At 37.0% G+C, this 21,199-nt stretch overlaps 1 protein-coding gene across 1 annotated transcript in view; it reads left to right on the forward strand.

The window, feature by feature from the left end:
* The window catches only part of LOC150081840 (RING-type E3 ubiquitin-protein ligase PPIL2), a 353,530-nt gene that overhangs the window by 251,602 nt on the left and 80,729 nt on the right, over positions 1-21,199 (forward strand). Inside the window, exon 13 of the mRNA XM_090379747.1 lies at positions 2,223-2,292. Coding sequence (XP_090235873.1) covers positions 2,223-2,292 — 70 coding nt within the window. The remainder of the gene's footprint in view (positions 1-2,222; positions 2,293-21,199) is intronic.

Here is a 21,199-nt window from a genome sequence, read left to right on the forward strand (position 1 = left end):
TCCATGACATTACAAAACTTTCATATTCTTTTTATTTTGGATGTAAAATTGGTGATCAAGACAAGCCTTTGGCACCTCACAAGTTTTTATTACCTGTACAACAAACCTTAGGAATTGGTTACATGGCAAACTCAAAGCATTACCTTTTGCAGTCCCTATGGTTTGGCGAGAAACATCTAACCATATTAATGATTGCTACTTCTGTATGACAAATATATCTGGTATGTCTAAAAAAAAAGTAAACACACTATAATATATCCAAGTATATCTTCTGAAATTCGGCCCGTTAGCTTGGCAATGATTTAAGGCACTAGTACAGACCTGGGCAAACATTTTGGCTGAAGGGCCACATTAGGAATTCAAAAAGAAGGCGGGCCGCACATAAAATACTATTTTTAGATATATATTATTTGTTATCATGAAGAAAAAATATAACATAAAAAAATTATTCTCTAACAACCAAGAATTTAATGAGATGAATGGAACTGTTTTACATCTTTTAACATTTTTTTTTTAATTTCGGGTGTTAATTTTGTAGTTGAGATTCTTAAAACTGCTTGTAAATGTTCATCGGTGATGCTTGATCGTAAAGAATTTTTATTTAGATTCATGATGGAAAATGTTTGTTCTTGTATGTAGATTGATCCAAAAATAACCAACATTTTTCGGGCAAAATCTTTAAGTTTGTCAAATTTGTCTGAATTAAGAGTATCGTAAAATTTACAGATTTTCTCACGATGGTGCAATTCCCTTAAATCGGTATCACACTGCAGATCTATAATCTGAAGCTGTAGTTCACTCGGTGCACTATCAATTTCTATTGAAAATGGGTCGCGCACTATTGTCAAACTTGTCTCAATTTTTCGGAAGTCGTCAAATCTTCGTGAAAAGTCGTCATTCAAAGCATTGATAATTTCACAATATTTTTCAAATTTATTTTCTGGAACCTTCAGCAACTTCATGGTTGTAAAGTGGTCTACCTTGTTAATCAATAAATGTCAAAGGAACAACTGGAGTTTTAATTGAAATCCATTCGAACTTTTTACCATATCATGGGCGTATAAATTTTTCCCTTGTAACATGGTGTTGAAAGTATTTAAGTGTGTCACGATGTCCAGGGTAAACGCAGAATCACAAATCCAGTTATTATCAGTTAATTCGGCAAAGTCCATAATATTTTTCAGTTTTAAAAATAGACGTTGAACGGGAGGTCGCATGAATAGCGATCCCGCTGGAAGTCAGCATTTGCGAACTGTTTCTGTTGAAGAAACCAAGTAGCAAAAGTCCTCCGGAGTGGATAATCCGCAGGCTCCGATGATTGGACGCGTTGCAGATGGTATGAACTCATTTGGTTTGTTGACAGTATCCTCCATACAGTGGATTGGGAAATACCCAATTGTTGGCCTATCGCTCGAGTACTCGTACTCGGATTGCCTTCTGCGAGACGTAGGACATTCTCCTCATTGTCTGGCATCCTCGTCGTTTGCTCTCAATTCATGGTACCTCTCATGAAACAACCAGTCTCACGTAACCTTCTGTGCACACGTGCAAAAATTGTATGATGAGGAGCATGCCTGTGTGGGAAACGTTCCTGGTACAAGCGCAGAGGGCGCCTCCATAGCAGATGGGCAGGAGCAGCAGTGCGTAGCACACGCTTCTTGATTAGACCAGGGTTCGAGCCCGTGCCTACCAAATACGGAGGATGCGGAAAGGTCAGTGAATGACCATCGCATATTCCCGGAGCAATATGGTCTTAGTTGCTAATGCTCCTAAAATCTAAATAACAAACAACAAATAACAAGCGCAGAGCGGTGCGCCCGTTACAGTCCGCAGCTCCATACGCGAGGTGCATGTCGGCCAGTTCAATGTTTGAATACTCGTCCATCCTACTGCCTCGGGAACCAGTTCGCAAATGCTGACTTCCAGCGGGATCGCTGTTCACGCGACCTCCCGTTCAACGTCCTCTACCGCATGACGAAGGCATTTCGGACCCTGCAATGCTATGTGATTCCGATTCGTCTTTGTGCCCCCTACACCTCCTGCAAGTTTGTCGCACTGGTAGTGAATCACCCTGTATATGTGAAATGAATAAGAAGGCATTTGTGAACTCAGTGTATATACTATATTTAACTTTTTCCTTATTGTATTTTTCAGTTTGACTTACAGAAATTGAGATGGCTGGGTTTTTTTTTTTTTTTTTTTTTTTTTGGTTTTTTTTATAGGGTTGTTGGAGGTCTAGAAACATTAAATCTTATGGAACAGATAGAAGTTGACAACAAAGATAAACCAGTGGTAAGTGTAATTTTCCTAAAAGATTTTATGCATGTTATGAGTTTTTTTTTTAGTTTTACACTTGTGCATTTTCCTATGAGTCAAAAGCATGATGCATGCAAGAACGTGCATACTGCTTAAATATGTTTGCATTGAAATTATGCATATAATTCACTTACAAAAAGGGAGCAGTAGTGCGTAGCACATGCTTCTTGATTAGACCGGGGTTCGAGCCCGTGACCACCAAATACGAAGGGTCAGGGAATGACCACCGCATATCCCCAGCCCAGATAAAGGGTGAGGGTTGGCGTCAGGAAGGGCATCCGGCCTTAAAAATTACACGCCAAAACAGTAAAAACGCTGACCTCATGTATATAATTGGAAAAAGGCGAGGGGAAAAAAAAATAAGAGAATTAATAAAAAATAGTAAGATCATTTTATCTGTAATTTTAAAGGTGCACAGATTTCTGTTAAATTTTTTTTTTTTAATAGGGCTTGTATAAAATTGTTTGCAGTTTCCCAAAAGACTTGCTTTTTGCCTTCACTATTCTTTTTATTTTGCGTGCTGTTATTTAATTGATATCTGCTTTAAACTCCAGGACAGCCAACCATCCAGAACGGTTGAATTCAGTGAGCAGTCAGTGTTTTACAATGTTGAATGCTCAGGTTGGCATACATACATACTTGTCTAAAGGTAGAGGGAGAATGAAAAAAAAAAAAAAAAAAAAAAAAACCTAATTTCCTAATCAAAGCACACTGCAACTTCTGCTTATGACTGAACAATTCTCATTTGCTGGATTGGCATTGTGACAGATATGTATTGTCTTCAGAAAATTACTTCAAGCCATAGATATTCTCTTTTTTTGTTTAAAATATGAAAATAGTATGCCCATTGTGCCACACATACATACACAAAGTGCATTTTGATTCATTAGGAAAAAAAAAAAAAAAAGATTGAATGAAAAGTCACTTTCTTCACACAAGTGTGACTTCTCATAAGATTTTTATAAGATCATTGACAGACCTATGAAATGCTCATTACACACACACACACACTCTTGAACACTACTTTTAAGCCTATGTTCCATTTTTATTAAATAGATAAATCAGTTGTGATAATGCTGCAGTTATGCAGCGTTAATGCTATTGTAGGATTAAACAATTAATCATTATACACGCATTGATATATTAGGTCAAAGTCCCAACTGATTTTTGTTTTGCGAGTAGTAGCTAAAATTTTTATTATTTTGGGTGGGAGGCATTACCAGTAATTAAGAACTAACTGACTAGCCATCGTTGTTCTAGCAGTTGTTGATTCACCTATAGTTCTATGTTAACAATTAACATGAACTCAAGTTAAGAAATATATAAATGTAAAGTTTGAAAACATTTAAAGGTTTAAAATTAGAGGAGAAAGAAAATAAAAGGAATTATTAAGGAAATCCAAGAAAATTAGGAAAATAGCTAGGAAGAATTAATAGGGTAACATTCCTTCACATAGCTGCCTTTGTGCTACTTCCTCAGGGACTTTGAGCAGACAAATAGTCTGAATAACATTTTTGCTTAGTAAGTACTCATGTTTGGTTATGGATGTTCTATTGTAAATACACACACACACACACACACATTTGGGCTTTGGGCCCCAATCCCAGTTTGCAGCTAATTATAATCCAAAAATTTAAAACTAAATTAATAAATTGACAAATAAAATTTTTATTTCCATTTTTACATTAGGACCATAACTAAACATGAGTACTTACTAAGGAAAACTGTTATTGGGACTACAGAAACAGGTATGCATGAGACATTCTTTTAATATGGCTATCTGTCTGCTCAAAGCCCCTGAGGAAGTAGCAGAGAGACAGCCATGTGAAGGAATGTTACCTTCCTAATTCTTCCTAGCTATTTTCCTAATTGTCTTGACTTAATCTTTAATAATTTCCTTTCTCCTCTAATCTTTTCAAACTTTACATTTATATATTTCTTAACTTGAGTTCATGTTAATTGTTAACATAGAACTATAGATGAATCAACAACTGCTAGAACAACGATGGCTAGCCAGTTAGTTAGGCCTTAATTACCGGTAATGCCTCCAGCCCAAGGCGCCTCCATAGCCAGGTGGGCAGGATCAGCAGTGTGTAGTACACGCTTCTTGATTAGACCGGGGTTCTAGCCTGTGACCACCAAATATGGAGGATGCGGAAAGGTCAGGGAATGACCACCACATTTAAATTTTCTGTTTATACTCCGGGACAACCAAACGGTCAGAGGAGTTCACAAGATAGACAGAATACAAGAAATAGAAGAACCATATTCAGCAGTTACGGGCTTGAATGCCGGTCACTCAAGGCATGTGTACGTATGCACCCGCGCGCCTGACCACTAGGCTACGGTGGCCCCCGTATATCTCCAAAGAAATATGGCCTTAGTTGCTAATGCTCCTAAAAACCAAACAACAAACTCCCGCCCAAAATAATAAAAATTTTCACAACCACTTGCAAAACAAAAATCAGTCGAGACTTTGACCTAATATATATAAACCTCCAGGTAGTTGAACTCCTGGCCCCAGGTGCCAAGCGATTTTGTGATCAAGTGTCTTTGCCAGTGAATTTGCGCTCTCTTGAATAAATAAAATCGTCTTCTTTATTTACAGCGTTACACTAACAATCAATTAAATAAGCTTCAGTAAAGAAATCACTTTACTTGAACAGGAGGAAAAGTAACCTTCTTTCTTTTTTTCTTTTATTTTTGCATTACTACTAACCCACTACCGCTTGGTCACAAAGGTGGCACTGCTCCTGCCTCCACGTGGCAGGGCCGGTAACCTGGAGGGGAAAAGGTCTCCCTTCCAGGGCGAAATGGAGCAAGAAGTCCATAAAACCCAGAAAAACACTGGGTGCATAGAAGAAACCTTGACAAGGCAAGAACAAGAGGAGTCTGGTTCTGTCGCAGCAAAATGTCAAAAGACTGACGTAGGCAGAATCCGAACTCCAACCTTCTTGATTATTCATTCAACTGAAGAACAACCAGTTGGAAAGCTCTCTCCATTTCTAGTGCAGAAATGCCTAGAAAGCACAATAGGAACTCCAAAGACAGTTCATCGTCTAAGATCAGGTGACCTACTAGTTGAAGTTGCCACTGCTCGACAGGCTGAGCAACTACAAAAACTGAAAACTTTTGGTGGAAATTCTATCACCGTTTCACCCCACATTTCCCTGAACACGTTAAGAGGTGTCATCACCGAATGGGATCTCATGAACGTGTCAGACGAAGAACTAAAACAAGAATTACACGACCAAGGAATCATTAATGTCAGACGAATTATGACAAAGAAAGATGGCATACTAGTTCCTACATGGAACATAATACTTACTTTTGACAATCCCAAGCCACCAACAGTGATAAAAGCAGGCTACCTTAACTGCCGAGTTAAACCGTACATCCCGAACCCATTACGCTGCTATAAATGCCAGAAATTTGGGCACTCACAGACAGTCTGCAGAGGAGTAGCTGCCTGTGCCACGTGTGGATCCATTGAACACATTAGTACTCACTGCACAGCCACAAGACCAATCTGTCTGAACTGTAAAGAGGCACACCCAGCATATTCCAAAGAGTGTTCCCTTTGGCAGCGTGAAAAAAAGATACAGCGGTACAAAACCGAACATAACGTAACCTACCAAGAGGCCAAAAAATCCCTACCGGTTCCAAATACTAATAAGCCCACTTATGCACAAATAACCACAAAACACATCAATTTCTACCCAAACGGAAGTAACTATACCACAAAGTAAATTACTAGCTCAATGGGCAAGGTCATTGTTGTCCCCAGTACCAACGCCCCAAACGAAAAACAAACAATCAAACAAACCAAAGCCATAAATACGCCAATCTCAGTACAACCTGATGCCATTCAACAGAATACCACAGTATCTACTACTCCTGACTCAAACCAAACAGAATACATGGACTCAGAAGACAATTTGAATCACGACAAACAGGTTCTAGAACTGTTCTCCAATGAGGACATGGATACAGGGAAACCTTATTTCCCAAAGAAGGGGAAAGTTAAACTTGACCGAGGCAAATCTTCTGTCCCTCGAAAAGAAGTCGAGGGTTCCACTAAACCCAAATAATGCTTACTTTCTTACAGTGAAACTGCAGAGGCTATTGCAGTAACTTGTCCGACATCCAAGATCTTCTTTCACAATATGACCCTATTTCCTTTTGCTTACAGGAAACCAATCTGACACCAAATATAAATGTTTCCCTTCGGAAATACATAATACATCGTCAAGATCGTGTTGCACAAAATTCGAACAATCCTGACCTAATCCTGACCATCAATGCCCAGATACCCTCAAAGCCACTCCCGCTAAAAACAAACCTTGAGGCAGTTGTTGCACGAGTCAATATTAACTTTGATTTAACCATAGTCTCACTATACTTGCCACCTAACGAAAATATAAGCTATGCTGATTTAGAAGAATTAGTAATACAACTTCCCAAACCCTACTGTATCTTAGGAGACCTCAACAGTCACCATCCGCTGTGGGGAAACCACAATCTGGACAAGCGTGGACAAATCATTGAAAAATTACTCGATCAACAGAATCTGATAACTCTCAATAATGGGGCTCACACCTATACACATCTTCCGACAGGATCTACATCAGCTATTGATGTCTCTCTGTGCACAGCAACCATATATCCTCTATTTGGATGGACTATTCACAGCAATCTGCTGGGCAGTGATCATTATCCTGTGATATGTCACATTAACACAAGCATTCCCCACCTTTCTTATCGGATCCCCAAATGGAACTTTTAAAAAGCTGAATGGGATGTGTACAAGCAGCTAGCAATACTAGAAGAAAACCAGCTCCAACAAACATCCATAAACCTGGCAGTAGAATACATATCTAATCAAATACTGCAGGCAGCAGACAAAGCAATTCCAAAACAATCCACAAAAATATCAGCCAAATCAAAAGTGTGGTGGAATGATGAATGTAATGCAGCTAAAAAACAGAAGAACAAAGCATGGAACGTCTTCAGGAAGTTCCCAACAACAGAAAACCTCATCCGCTTTAAACAGGCAAGAGCAAGGGCAAAACGAGTCAGGCAGACTAGCAGAAGGGAAGCATGGAGACGCTTCGCATCCACAATTACAAGCACGACAAAAACTCGAACAATATGGGCAAAAATACAGCGGATGTATGCAAAACACCCACGTGTCAACTGTCCCATGCTCACTGTCAATGGCCATGATATCACAAAACCTGAGGATATCACAAACGCCCTGGGTAAAACTTTCATGAATATATCAGCCGCAACATCATACTCGCAATATTTTCAGGCACACAAAGCACAAGCTGAAAAAAAACGTATCAATTTTGAATCAGCATCAATTTCTGCGTACAATCTCCCCTTCACAATGTCAGAGTTGCATCATGCTCTATCGTCTACTAAACTCAGTGCAGCAGGGCCAGATGGAATCCACTACATCATGATAGCAAAACTCATCGAACCGGCTCTCAAGACTCTGTTACTCCTCTATAACAGAATATTCAAAGAAAACACGTTCCCCGACAAATGGCACCATGCGTACATTCTGGCTTTTCCAAAACCAGGCAAAGACCCTACAAATCCGCAAAATTATCGACCTATTGCACTCACTAGCTGTATGAGCAAGGTCATGGAAAAAATGGTTAACGCCCGACTAACCTGGTTTCTAGCTCAAAATGATCTCCTAAATCCTGTGCAATGTGGTTTCCGGGAAGGTAGATCCACTCTTGACCTTTTGATCAAGACAGAAATAAACATCCGGGATGCCTTCGTCCAAAAAGAACATCTTGCAATGGTCTTCTTTGACATCAAAAAAGCCTTTGACACTTCTTGGAGATATGGTATTATGCGAACCCTATATGATCTGGGATTTTGCGGACACCTACCACAGTTTATAAGAAACTTCCTGCATTGCCACTCATTTCAAGTTAGAGTTCACAACCATTGATCTTCAAAATTCATCCAGGAAGAAGGAGTACCACAAGGGTCAGTGCTAAGTGCTACTCTCTTTAGTATAATAATGAATTTAATAACACACGACCTACCACAAACAATATCCACTACCCTGTACGCTGATGACTTCAGTATCGCCTGCCATTCGCCTAACATGCGAATGATAGAAAGGCAGTTGCAATGTGCTATCAACAAAATAGCTAAATGGTCCCAAAACAATGGTTTTCGTCTCTCACACCAAAAAGTTGGGATACACTTCTGTAGAAAGCGTAACCTACACCAACATCCGGAACTTAGACTAGAAAATCAGGTCATACCAGTGGTCCCTAGTGTTCGCTTTCTGGGTATGATATTCGACCAAAAACTCACTTTCCTTGATCATATAAAAACGCTCCGGACTAACTGTCTTAAAAAGCTTAACATTTTAAGAGTTCTATCAGGCACAACGTGGGGAGCTGATCGTTACACGCTGCTAAATCTCTACCGTGCACTAATACGGTCACGTCTGGATTATGGTTCTATCGTATATAGCTCTGCTCTAGACCAAGCGCTTTACGTTGGCTTGATCCTGTACACCACAGTGCTCTTCGTCTTGCACTGGGGGCGTACCGTACATCACCGGTTCAGAGCCTATATACCGAAGCACATGAAACACCCTTACAGCTACGAAGACAAATGCTTTTAATAAATTATGCCGCAAAACTCAAAGGGCACCCAAACCACCCCACTTGGAATGGTGTTTTCTATCCTAAATGGGAAAACCTTTATAGAGCCTACCCATCAATAAACCCACCAACTGGGATACGTCTTCGCTCACTACAAGTTGACTGGCAAATTGACCTGAGTAAGATACAGCCTACTGCCTCTCATGCAGTCCCGCCATGGATGTATCATATACCGCCGTGTGACTTTACATTCACAGCCTGGGGAAAACACACCATGTCCCAACAGAACTTGCTACAAATACATGCCACACTGAGAACCCAGCACGGCCAGTACACACCGATCTACACAGATGGATCTAAAACTGAAAAGCATGTTGGTGCAGCAGCAGTATTTCCTAACATCACTTTGTCCAAAAAACTCCCCACTGAATGTAGCAGCTATACTGCAGAACACTGTGCTATCCACATAGCCTTAAACTACACACTCTCAAGAACTAGACTCCACAGTGTTATTTATACCGACTCCATTAGTGCTATCCAAGCTATACAACACAATACAAAAAATGATAACCCCTTACTTAGACAGATCTGGAATACTCTGACCAAGTTAAACCAGAAGAAACAACAGGTTCTGTTATGTTGGATCCCTGGTCACGCTGGCATTTCTGGAAACGAACAGGCCGACCTAGCTGCCAAAACTGCTACCGATCCTATAGACCAATCAATCACTACACCTATATCTGACTATAAGTACATTATAAATAAGCGATGCCTTGAACTATGGCAACATATCTGGCAGAATCAAGCCAACAATAAGCTACTTGGCATAAAAAAATATCTAAAACCGTGGAGATCTAGTATCCGTGAGAACCGACATGAAGAAGTTGTATTAGCCCGATTAAGGATAGGCCACACACACCTGACACATCTTTATTTGCTGGCAGCCACTGACCCACCACTGTGTACAAACTGCAACACTCAGCTCACTGTCCACCATCTACTTATTGATTGTCCCAAGTACAGTATTCAGCGACAAGCTATGTTTATCTCATTTCCCACGACGAACACCTCTCTCAGCATTTCTGATCTACTAGGAATTTTTGATTTCCTCAAACATATAAAACTATACAACACAATATAAATTTGAATAGCATCTATACAGACGCAATTCAAGATTTAACATCACCATAGTTAGGCGCATTATGGCCTTTGCTGTCCTTGCGCCGTAAAGCCCCCAAAACAACAACAACAAGTTGAACTCCTCTGGGGCTCATTTTGGTTGCTGCACTTGCCATTTGGTTAAGTAGGTGTTATCCACTCAAGAATTGGTTTATGGATATCATATTCCAAGTGTTTCTGAACATTGTTAAATCCCCCCCCCCCAACACACACACACACACACACACACACACACACACACACACACACACACACACAACCTGTTGGCCTCTAAGCATCATGGCCTCCACCAAGCATCATGGCTTGTACCATTTTTACATTTCCATCCTGCCATTTGTGCAAATCAGCAGTCCTTTTCAAGGCCTTCTGTGTTCGGGCCCAATAATCTTAGCATTTTTTCTGTTATATACAGATAGTATTGCTGTGTGGCAGGTTCTTAAGTATGGTATGATATACTGTATTATGCTATGCTATATGCATATATAACATAGCATAATACAGTCAGTTCTCGTATAACACGTGTTTACGCTACACAAATTCAATTGTACACAATTTATAAATATGGGAACGATGTCGCAAATAACATGAACCGAATTCGCTTTTGCACGATTCGCCTTTGTGTTTACAAAAAATGGCAGTTGAATGCGGCAGAATAACTCCAACAATGAATGCAACACAATAAGAATGAAGAGAAGATTCTGAAAATTTATTTATGTTTTTTATATGATTGAAGATTTCATGGAAAGGAAAACACATTTCACCATAATAACGTAAAAACCCACAGAATTCCAGCTATTGGTATTATTGCAAATGCAATTAGTTCAAATTTACTACATATGGGTAGAAGTAACCCCAGAGAAACGTACCAACTGTGTGGTACTACACTTAAGGTGGTAGAAAATGAAAAAGACCTGGGAGTAATTGTGCAGGCAGATATGAAGTTTTCTGAGTAGTGCAGACAGGCTGCCAGGGCAGGTCATGGGGTTTTGTCAATGATATATAGGAATTTTGCTAGCAGAGAAAAGGAGGTAATTATCCCTCTGTATAAGGCAATGGTCAGGCCACGGCTTGAGTACTGCGTACAGGTCTGGAGGCCTCATTTTAGGAAGGATGTAGATTTACTTGAGCGTGTACAGAGAAGGGTAACAAGATTGGTGAGGGGAATGAAGGGATCCTCTTACCAAGAGAGGCTTAAGTTCTGCAAATTGCAGTGGCTGGAGACTAGGCACCTGCGCGGTGATCTGATTGAGGTATATAAGGCCTTGAATGGGTTGAGCACGCTGAATTCTGATGGGATCCTTCCACTTGTTCAGATTACGAACCTAAGGGGGCATAAATTCAAATTAAGAAAGGACAGATGTAGAATAGATGTGTGGAAATTTTCCTTTAGCCAGCGGGTTAATTGCTGGAACAAACTTCCATCTGTCGTTGTGGAAGTTGATAGGTTGAATAAATTTAAGGAGGAACTGGACAGGCATTTGGAGGGAATGGTGTGATTTTTTTTTTTTTTTGGCTGATGCTGCATAAGCTCATACATTTGCTTTCTTGCATCACATGCCACTACTTCTACTACTACCACCCATTTATAACAGATTTCACCAGTAGGAATGGTGTTGTTGTTGTTTTGTTTGTTATTTGGTTTTTAGGAGCATTAGCAACTAAGGCCATATTGCTCCAGGATATGCGGTGGTCATTCCCTGACCTTTCCGCATCCTCCGTATTTGGTGGTGACAGGTTCAAACTCCGGTCTAATCAAAAAGCGTGTGCTACGCACTGCTGCTCCTTCCCACCTGCCTACGGAGGCGCCTAAGCATCATGTTGAAAAGGAATGAGTTCAAAAACATGGAGAACGAAAAAAATGCAGACTTTAATAAAATCTGCAGATTTTATTACAGAATATTCTTTCACACAAGACCATTTCATTGATTAAAATGTAAATGGCTTTGATTCAAGAACACAACAATAAAGTAATCACTTCAACAAACAATAACTTCTTGCAGTAGTTTTTGGTTATGACATCATACTAGTCTACAAATGGATTTCCTAACTATTGAATTATAAAAATACCTATAAAAGTATTTCGAAGAGGACTAAAACTCCAGCTGAGGGAAATCGGGAGAAATATGCAAGAATAAAAGCTTCAAAGCCACCGAAGAAGCTTCCCATGTTGACAAAAGAATGAGTTCAAAAACATAGAGAACGAAAAAAAATGCAGAGTTTAATAAAATATCAAGATTTTGATCAACTTCAACCTTCTACACAGACTTCTCATCAAGAAGCTGGATTGTGAACATCACAAAATTATGTTCAAGAACTTTCTGAAGATTTCAATTCAGATATTAAATGATGCAAATGACATCACTTCCTAAATGGTACTAACTCGGGTAATTCATTTGAGTTCGAATGAATTACCTGATGATTTTCAATTGATTCCTGAGCTGGCTACACAGAGTATACTGCAACAACCAGCTTTGACTTTCAGGGACCTGCTAGAACAAAGGCTCATCGGTTTGCTATGACTAGAGAAATCAATTTAGAAGCCGTATCGATTATAAGAAGAAGTACAAGTGTTTCGTTGAATAACAACAGAACGATCTCAGCTAAACAAAATCATTTCCCAATAATACCAGCTTGTGCGATTACCATCCATAAATTTCAGGGAGGTACTTTAGATTCCGTAGTTTATGAATACGAGAAATGTCGCGAACAACAACTAGTTTATGTTGCATTATCTTGAGTTACTGATATCAATGATCTTTACATAATTGCTGCAAATGGAGAAAAGAAATTTTATCATGGACTGAGAAACAAATCCACACTTGCACTTCAGGCTGAAATCACCAGGTTGTTGAGTATTCCTCTGTTTACCATGCAAGGTACTTTACATGAGTTCATCAGTAAACTACAAGATCTTTCTATTCTAACATTAAATTGTCAAAGTTTACGTGCTCACAGTGACGATCTCACTGATGCAGTCGCACAACAATCCAATTATTTACTTCTACTTTCTAAAACATAGCCAAATAACAAAGAAGTAACCATACCTAACTTTGATTGTGTCATTCAATTCAAATGAGAAGATCAACAAGCTGGTGGTGGTGTAGCAGTTTATCAAAATAGAGAAAATCATACTCACATTGTTACTTCTCATATGGAAGTGATTTATCGACAAACTGTTGGCAAATCCGTGAGTGTTAGACCTGTTGGAGACATTTGTGCAGCTAATTGCCTTCTTCCTGATGGTCAAACGATATTGTTGGTAGTCATATACATTTCACCTAACCAAAAGATTGAACACATCAATGAATTCGTCCATTTCGTTTTAGTTTCTTACACAATTGAAGGAGCTGCATTGCTACAACAATTTTTGCACGAGAAATGTGACCAAATACCAATGATACTTAGTGGAGATTTCAATATTAATTTTGCAGATACTCAATAACCTTTGACTGATTTCTTAAAAAATAAATTTGGACTAATGTTAAATACTTCTAGATCTGTATTGACTACCAGTCATGGAACTATAATTGATGCTGTGTTTCAAAGACATTTACACTTTTTACAATCTCAAGTGTATGTATCATTTTTTAGCAATTACAAACCCACTGTAAGTAAATTACATATTGAACATGTATTGCAACCTCAAATTTGTGAAACTGTCGGAAAAAAAAACAAATAAATGCTTTAAAATGTTAAATGTGTTTGGATTCTTTTCACACTAAACCATGGGCGTCCACAGGGGGGGGGAACAAAAGGGGCAGTTGCCCCACCTGGAATAGAGTAAAAAATTCAACAAATTATAATCGTAAAAGTGATTGAGATATGTAACCTTACACCCTTGACCATGGTACGCTTTGTTTGCCTTAAAATTTTATTGCAGGTTTCAGATCTCGGATCTAATGTATGCCTTCGGATACACAAGTTGATCCGATTCCTGGAACATCGACTCAAAATGACTCTGTTGAGTCAATTTCATCAAACAATTTATTAGAATATGATATTGGAATATGATATTACGTTAAACACCTATTTCAACTTTAAAATTTGAAACCCTTTCTAATACTTATATTCCCAACAAGGACTATGATTTCAAAAAAGATTCTTCTGGAAAGAGACAGTTTAAATTTGCTTGGTTAGAAGAATACTCACCATGGTTATGTTATTCAAAACTACAAAAAGGTGCATTTTGCAAATATTGTGTTTTGTTTGTACCAAAAGTACATCGGGGCTGTAAAGGCACATTTATAAAATATAAAGATTTTAACCAAGCCGTCAGAAATCACATGTCATCTCAATGGCACAAAGAAGCTGCTATTGATGCACAGAATTTTATAACAATCCACAAACATCCAGAAAAAGATATAATTTATCAAATTGATAAATCAATACAAAAAACTATAGAGTCCAATAGAATTAAATTAGGTTCTATTTTATCAGCCATTGTATATTGTGCCACGCGTGATTTGCCGTTACAGGGGAAAAGGAGTGATTCTGGAAATTTACACGATTTATTTCAATTTCGGATTGAAGCGAGAGACTTAATTTTAAAATGTCATTTGATGAAAGCTCCTGCAAATGCCCGGTACACTTCTGTAAGAACTGAACATCAATTAATAGAACTTTGTGAAGTGGAAATACGAGAAAGCATTGTATCTGCTGCAAATAAATCTATTGGATTTTCAATTTTAGCTTACAAAACCGCAGATATTGCTGGGGTAGAGCAGCTTTCACTTGGCATTAGGTTTGTTGACGAAAATAAAAATATAAGGGAAGAAATTTTAGGATTTACAAAACTCTATGATATGGATGCGAAAAGTATTAGTTCTGCTATTTTAAATAAATGTACTGAATATGGTTTGGACGTGAACAAATTAATTGGACAAGAATACGATGGCTGTGCAAGTATGGCAGGAAAGGAAGCTGAAAATTTACTGGTGTTCAAGCCCAGATAAAAAATATATATCCAAAAGCCACTTAATGTACATTGTGCTTCTCACAGATTAAACCTAGTTGTGAATGACCTAAACATTGTACCAGAAGTTCGCCAGACAACAGGAATTATAAAATCTATAGTAAAATTTTTTAGAGAAAGTCCAAAATGAAGAGCCATCATACCAACAATTCCTTTACTTTCAGAAACTAGATGGACTTCAAAATATCAAAGTATATCGGTTTTTCAAAGAATTTTTCACTCATTTTCAATAAATTAGAAGAAATTTCTATGAACTGGACAGGATTAACAAATCAAGAAGTGCATCGCCTAGTAACATCATGTAGTACTTCAATGTTTATTATTTCTTTAAATATAATATCAAAATATTCTGCTATTCTCAAACCAATAGCCCAAACATTACAAGCCATTGATGTAGATTTACTAGCCGCTCACCAACATATTGAGGACTTAATTAAAATATTTGCATTTCATAGGGAAAAATCTGAAGAGATTTATAAACTTTCACTAGATATGGCTGAAAAATTAAAAATAGAAATACCTAGACGATGTTCCATACAGAAATATAGATGCAATTATCCTGGAATCACACTTGAAGACTATTTTCGGCAATCAATATTTATCCCATACTTAGATTCTTTAATTTCATCCTTAAAATCAAGATTTTCCTCGGATAATGAAATAGCATTTTCAGTATTTCAGTTTTATCCCAAGAATATTCTAAAAATAGATAAAATAAAGTTCTAAAACAACGTCAAAAGAGTAAGTGAAAAATACAATTTACAATATTTAGAAATAGAGGCAACAACGTGGTATGAAAAATGGACAAATTTTCCTTCGACTGATATTCCCCAAACTTTACCAGAATTTTTAGAACGTTGCCACTATTTTCTTTCTATTAATTTGGCAATAACTATTGGTATGACATTACCTGTTACGATCTGTACCATTGAAAGAAGTTTCAGCACCTTGAGACATGTGGAAACATGGTTAAGGTCCACTATCTCAGAAACTTGCTTATCAGGTTTATGTATGATTAGTGTGCACAGGAAGAAACTAGAAGAGAAAGCAGTAAAGAAGAAATTTATTGAAAATGTCATCAGTAGAATACAGTATTGATGCAATACTGTATTCTATAATCTACTTGCGAAAAAAAACCCAAAAAAAATTAAATAATTAAATAAAAATTTATTGATGTAATTATTTGTCTCCAAGCTTTGCCCCCCCCCCCCGGAAATTTTTCTGTGGATGCCCATGCACTAAACCCCTTTAACCTCGTCCAAGTCAAGTACATTTTCACATAAAATATCTTTTGTGCATACAGGGTAAACATGGTGTGATTTTTTTTTTTTTTGTAATCATATCTTTTATCACAAAACTGTAGGCATTTTTTTTTTTATTTGAATTTGAACTGTCGTAGCTGTATAACCAGTTAGGAATACATGTGTATCTAAACTTTGTTCACTGTTTTCAAGTCCTGAATTGATTCTGAAAATAGAGCCCACATTGTTATGAAACACTGTGTGTGTGTGTGTGTGTGTGTGTGTGTGTGTGTGTGTGTGTGTGTGTGTGTGTGTGTGTGTGTGTGTAAAAGAAATGTGAAAATAAGTAGATGGGTGTGTTCATGGTCAGTGTATAGATTTCCAAACATAGAAAAAAAGGAAAGTAGGAAGAATAATAAGGAAAGAAGAATGAAAGTTGAAAGAAGGTGCAAAATATGCTTGATAAATATACATAAATAAAATTTGAATTGCAGACAATAATTATGTGAGACTATAAATTAGCAGTAATTTAAAGATAATAGTATTAATATCACAGGGTTATTTAAATTTATTGTTAAACAGAGGTCAAAAATTTATATGGAAGCAAAAAAGAAATCGTGAATGTTAATACTAAAATTAATTAGTGAAGTAGATTATCCTAGCTAACATATTCAGGGAACTACAGCCGTCATAATCTATTTGAAGCAACACAGAATTTTGAACCTCCAGACTGTTGTCAAATTGGGTAGGGGGAACTAGCAATGTTTCTACTTCTCCCTTATGCATTTGGATGGCATTTAGTATTAGTATTAGTCGTGGCAAATGATGCAAGAAAGCAAGCTTACACAGCACCAGCCAAAAAAAAAAAAAAAAAAAAGCCTTTTCACCTATCCATCCCCTCCAATAGTTTGCCTAGTTCTTCCTAGAATTTATTCCAGCTATCCACTTCCAAAACATGACGGAAGTTTGTTCCAGCAATCAACAACCCATTGGCTAAAGGCAAATTCTGCTCATCTGTTCTGCAACCATTCTTCCTCAATTTGAATTTATGCCCACTCATCTGCATAGTCTGAGCAAGAGAAAGAATCATCATTAGCATTGAGCTTGCTCAATTCATTCAAAACATTAAACATCTGTATATCATGCACAAAACCTCATGTGTTGCCCTGACAGCCTTTCTGCACTTCTCAGATAATTTCATATCTGACTGCACACTTACCCCCAGATCTTTTTCATTTTCCACTACCCTGCATATAGTACCACACAACTGTTAATTAATTTCGGATTACTGTTACCCATATGCAGTATTTTGCATTTTTAAGTTTTAAACCTTAATTGCCATTTATCAGCCCAACCGCCCAATTTTTCTACATCTCGTTGCAGTAGCATACCATCATTACTGTCATTAACCACCCGGCAGCTTTCATATCATCTGAAAACTTAGACATTAAGTCTGATATACCTTCATCAGTATAATTAATAAATACAGAAAACCACTGGTCCAGCACCGAACCCTGTGGGGTGCAACTGATAACATTAGTCCAAGAAGAGCAGTGTCCTTAATAACAACTTTGTCTTCTCCCACTCAACCATCCCATTATCCATAGCAATAACTTGCCTTTAATTCACACTGCTGCGATTTGTACAGCAGTCTGTTATGTGCAACAGTATCAAAAGCTTTCCTGAAATCCAAGTACACAATATCAAAATTAATTTTTGCTTCCAGTTCCTTTGTTGCTGCATCATAGTATCCAATAAGATTGGTCAGGCAAGATAATGCCTTAAAAAATCCATGCTAAAACATTAATGTAGCTAGACTAGTTTATATTTACCATAGGCTTCTGTAGCACCTGATAATTTATATGCAGCCCATGTATTTTTATTCTCAGTGCCTCTGTAGCCAGGTGGGAAGGAGCAGCAGTGTGTAGCACACGCTTCTTGATTAGACCGGGGTTCGAGCCCATTACCACCAAATATGGAGGATGCGGAAAGGTCAGGAAATGACCACCACATATCCCAGAGCAATATGGCCTTAGTTGCTAATGCTCCTAAAAACCAAATAACAAACAAGCATTTTTATTCTCTGTCACATGTCTCAACAATTCATCTGATATCCAAGTCTTGAACTGTATTTCTTGGTATGAAATTTGTTATTGGTGTCAGAATTTGTTGTTGGTAACATTATTAGTTATTTCCCACTGTATAGAATTTTAAAGCTGTCTGAGACCCCTCTAGTCTCTTTTATGAAAGCAAAAAAATCCTTTCCTTTTACCCTTGATGATAGTTGCATCTTCAGGTGAATTCTACATCAATACACTGATCACTGCCACCTAGTGTGTGGTTTCTTTATCTGCAGATTCTTAATGCATGAAGAATCACTGCTGATAATCAGATCAAGGGTATTGCTCTCTCTAACATGTTATAGAAAAGTCATCCAGTAAATCCAAAAATTGTTAAATCTACTACTGATACTATTTGTACAAGACTATTAGTAGTAGTGTGGAGAGTAGTCCCAATGCTATGTAAATGATTAAGCTGATTAAATAAATAGAATTATTAGGTAAGGTACCTGAATGTATGCAATACAACTGTATATTTGTATTGTTGGTATCTGCAGTGTGCTCTTACCTCATTCTTTGCCTTGTCTCGCCATGCACTCGTTCTCTCTCTCTCAACATTGAGGGGAGAGGCAGAAAACCAAGGTTTTCTGTCTCTTAGAAAAGACAAAGAATAAGATTATACCATACTGCAAAAATATTCAAGATGGTAGATTCTCTTCATCATTTCACTTTTGGTAATATCACAAGAATTTACCTATCTATGTGCTTGCCAATTCTGTATCACCAGCTGGCAATGGACTGCTACCACAAATCCATTACAGAATGATGGATTTGTGGTAGCAGTCAATTTCCAATTATCAGGTTCCAATTATGTAATAATATGATATAGGTGCAGAAGCTGTATGTCGTATGTAACTGAAATAATATTATAAACAGTGGAAAAATTATTCTCATGTCCTCTGAAAATTTATGGGTTGATTCAAAAGTTTGGTGGAATAATGAATGTCGAGAAGGAAAAAAGAACAAAATCGTGTCGAATCAATTCCATCATAATCCCTATTCTTCTATGATTATTCCTTCTGCTAGGCAAGGTTTTTGTTTATTCTTTATATATTTATCTTGCTTGCATATTATGGTTTATCAACTGATAATTGTATGACCTAAACATATTCCAATTTTCTAGTCACCTGATAATATTCTGTTATAAAATGGGTTTTCACTGGATTTATTTAGTCTTTTATCATTTTCTCTTACTTTCTTATAACAAATGCACTTTTGTCATCTTTTTAAATTTTCTTTAATTCTATATTTCTAATTGTAACATTCATTAAGGCTTATTGATTATAGTAATGTTTAATTACTTAGTTTTATTTCTTATAAACTTTTGATTCTATATATTGTTGTTTTCATGGTTTTGAGTATTAAATTATGGTCTTTTGTTTTTCTTCCTTTCATATATCAAATGCAATTTGCTTATTTTTAATTTTTTATTTTTAACATGCTACTTAACTTCTCACTATTTCTCATGCTCTTATTCAATATATGTAATTGTAACTTTTTGAAATTATATATGGATATTGCAGCTTTCTACTTAGTTCTTGTTAACTTAATTATTAAACATCTGGCTCCTTTTACGTTTTTCCCTTATTGATATTTGGTATTAAACTTATTTGCTGGCATATAAATTTATTGGCTTATTTAACAAATTGTATTAGGGAACAGCTTTCCAGTTCCCTACTATTGTCTTCTCTTTTTCTGTGTACTGTCTCAATTTCCTTCCTTTTCTGAATTTTAGAATAACTTCAAGGGCACTTTGACACTGTTTCTATACTTCTTTTTTCCCCACTGTCTTTTAACCCTTTTTAATCCCAAAATTATCTCTTATACCTTATACCTATACATGATTAACATTAACTTGGTCATGATTAACTGCCTTCATTTTTTCTTATTTAATTCATTGCCAAGACCTGTTTAGAGGTGGGATCTTATATCCAGCATACTTAAGTACTTATCTTTATTAGTAGTGGTTCCTACCTACTATCATGATATTTTTATTTTTGCAGAGTCTGCTATAACTTCATTCTTTGCCTTTTCTTGCCATATCTTGACTTTTCTTTCTTTCCACCATCTACCAACAATACAAATGCACAATTGTATGGCATACATTCAGATACCTTAATTAATCATTGTATTTAATTAATCAATCTAAAAATTTATTATCATTTACATATCATTAGGACTACTAGCCTTTGCTAGTTTTCCCTTACCTATTTAGACACTCAGGATGTTCAAAACACCCTGTTGTCCATTCTTTTCAAAACACCATGTTGTCCATTCATTCTTTGCCTTTTCTTGCCATATCTTGACTTTTCTTTCTTTCCACCATCTATCAACAATACAAATGCGCAATTGTATGGCATACATTCAGATACCTTAATTAATCATTGTATTTAATTAATCAATCTAAAAATTTATTATCATTTACATATCATTAGGACTACTAGCCTTTGCTAGTTTTCCCTTACCTATTTAGACACTCAGGATGTTCAAAACACCATGTTGTCCAAGATAGATTGATGGTTGTAGTTCTGAAGATATTGGCTATGATAAGTTATCTTACTAATTATTCCTGGTATTATTCACAGTATCTTTTATGCTTCCCTAAATATTTTTGGCCTCAGTTGAACAACAAATTTAAATAGTTCTCTATGATATAAGGATATTATCTTTAAATTATGATATAAGGATATTATCTATGAAGTTTAACTAGATAGTATGAATCAGAGCTGT

The sequence above is a fragment of the Mastigoproctus giganteus genome, chromosome 8 (genome assembly GCF_048544385.1).
Source record: "Mastigoproctus giganteus isolate SK-2022 chromosome 8, ASM4854438v1, whole genome shotgun sequence".
NCBI lineage: Eukaryota > Metazoa > Arthropoda > Arachnida > Uropygi > Thelyphonidae > Mastigoproctus > Mastigoproctus giganteus.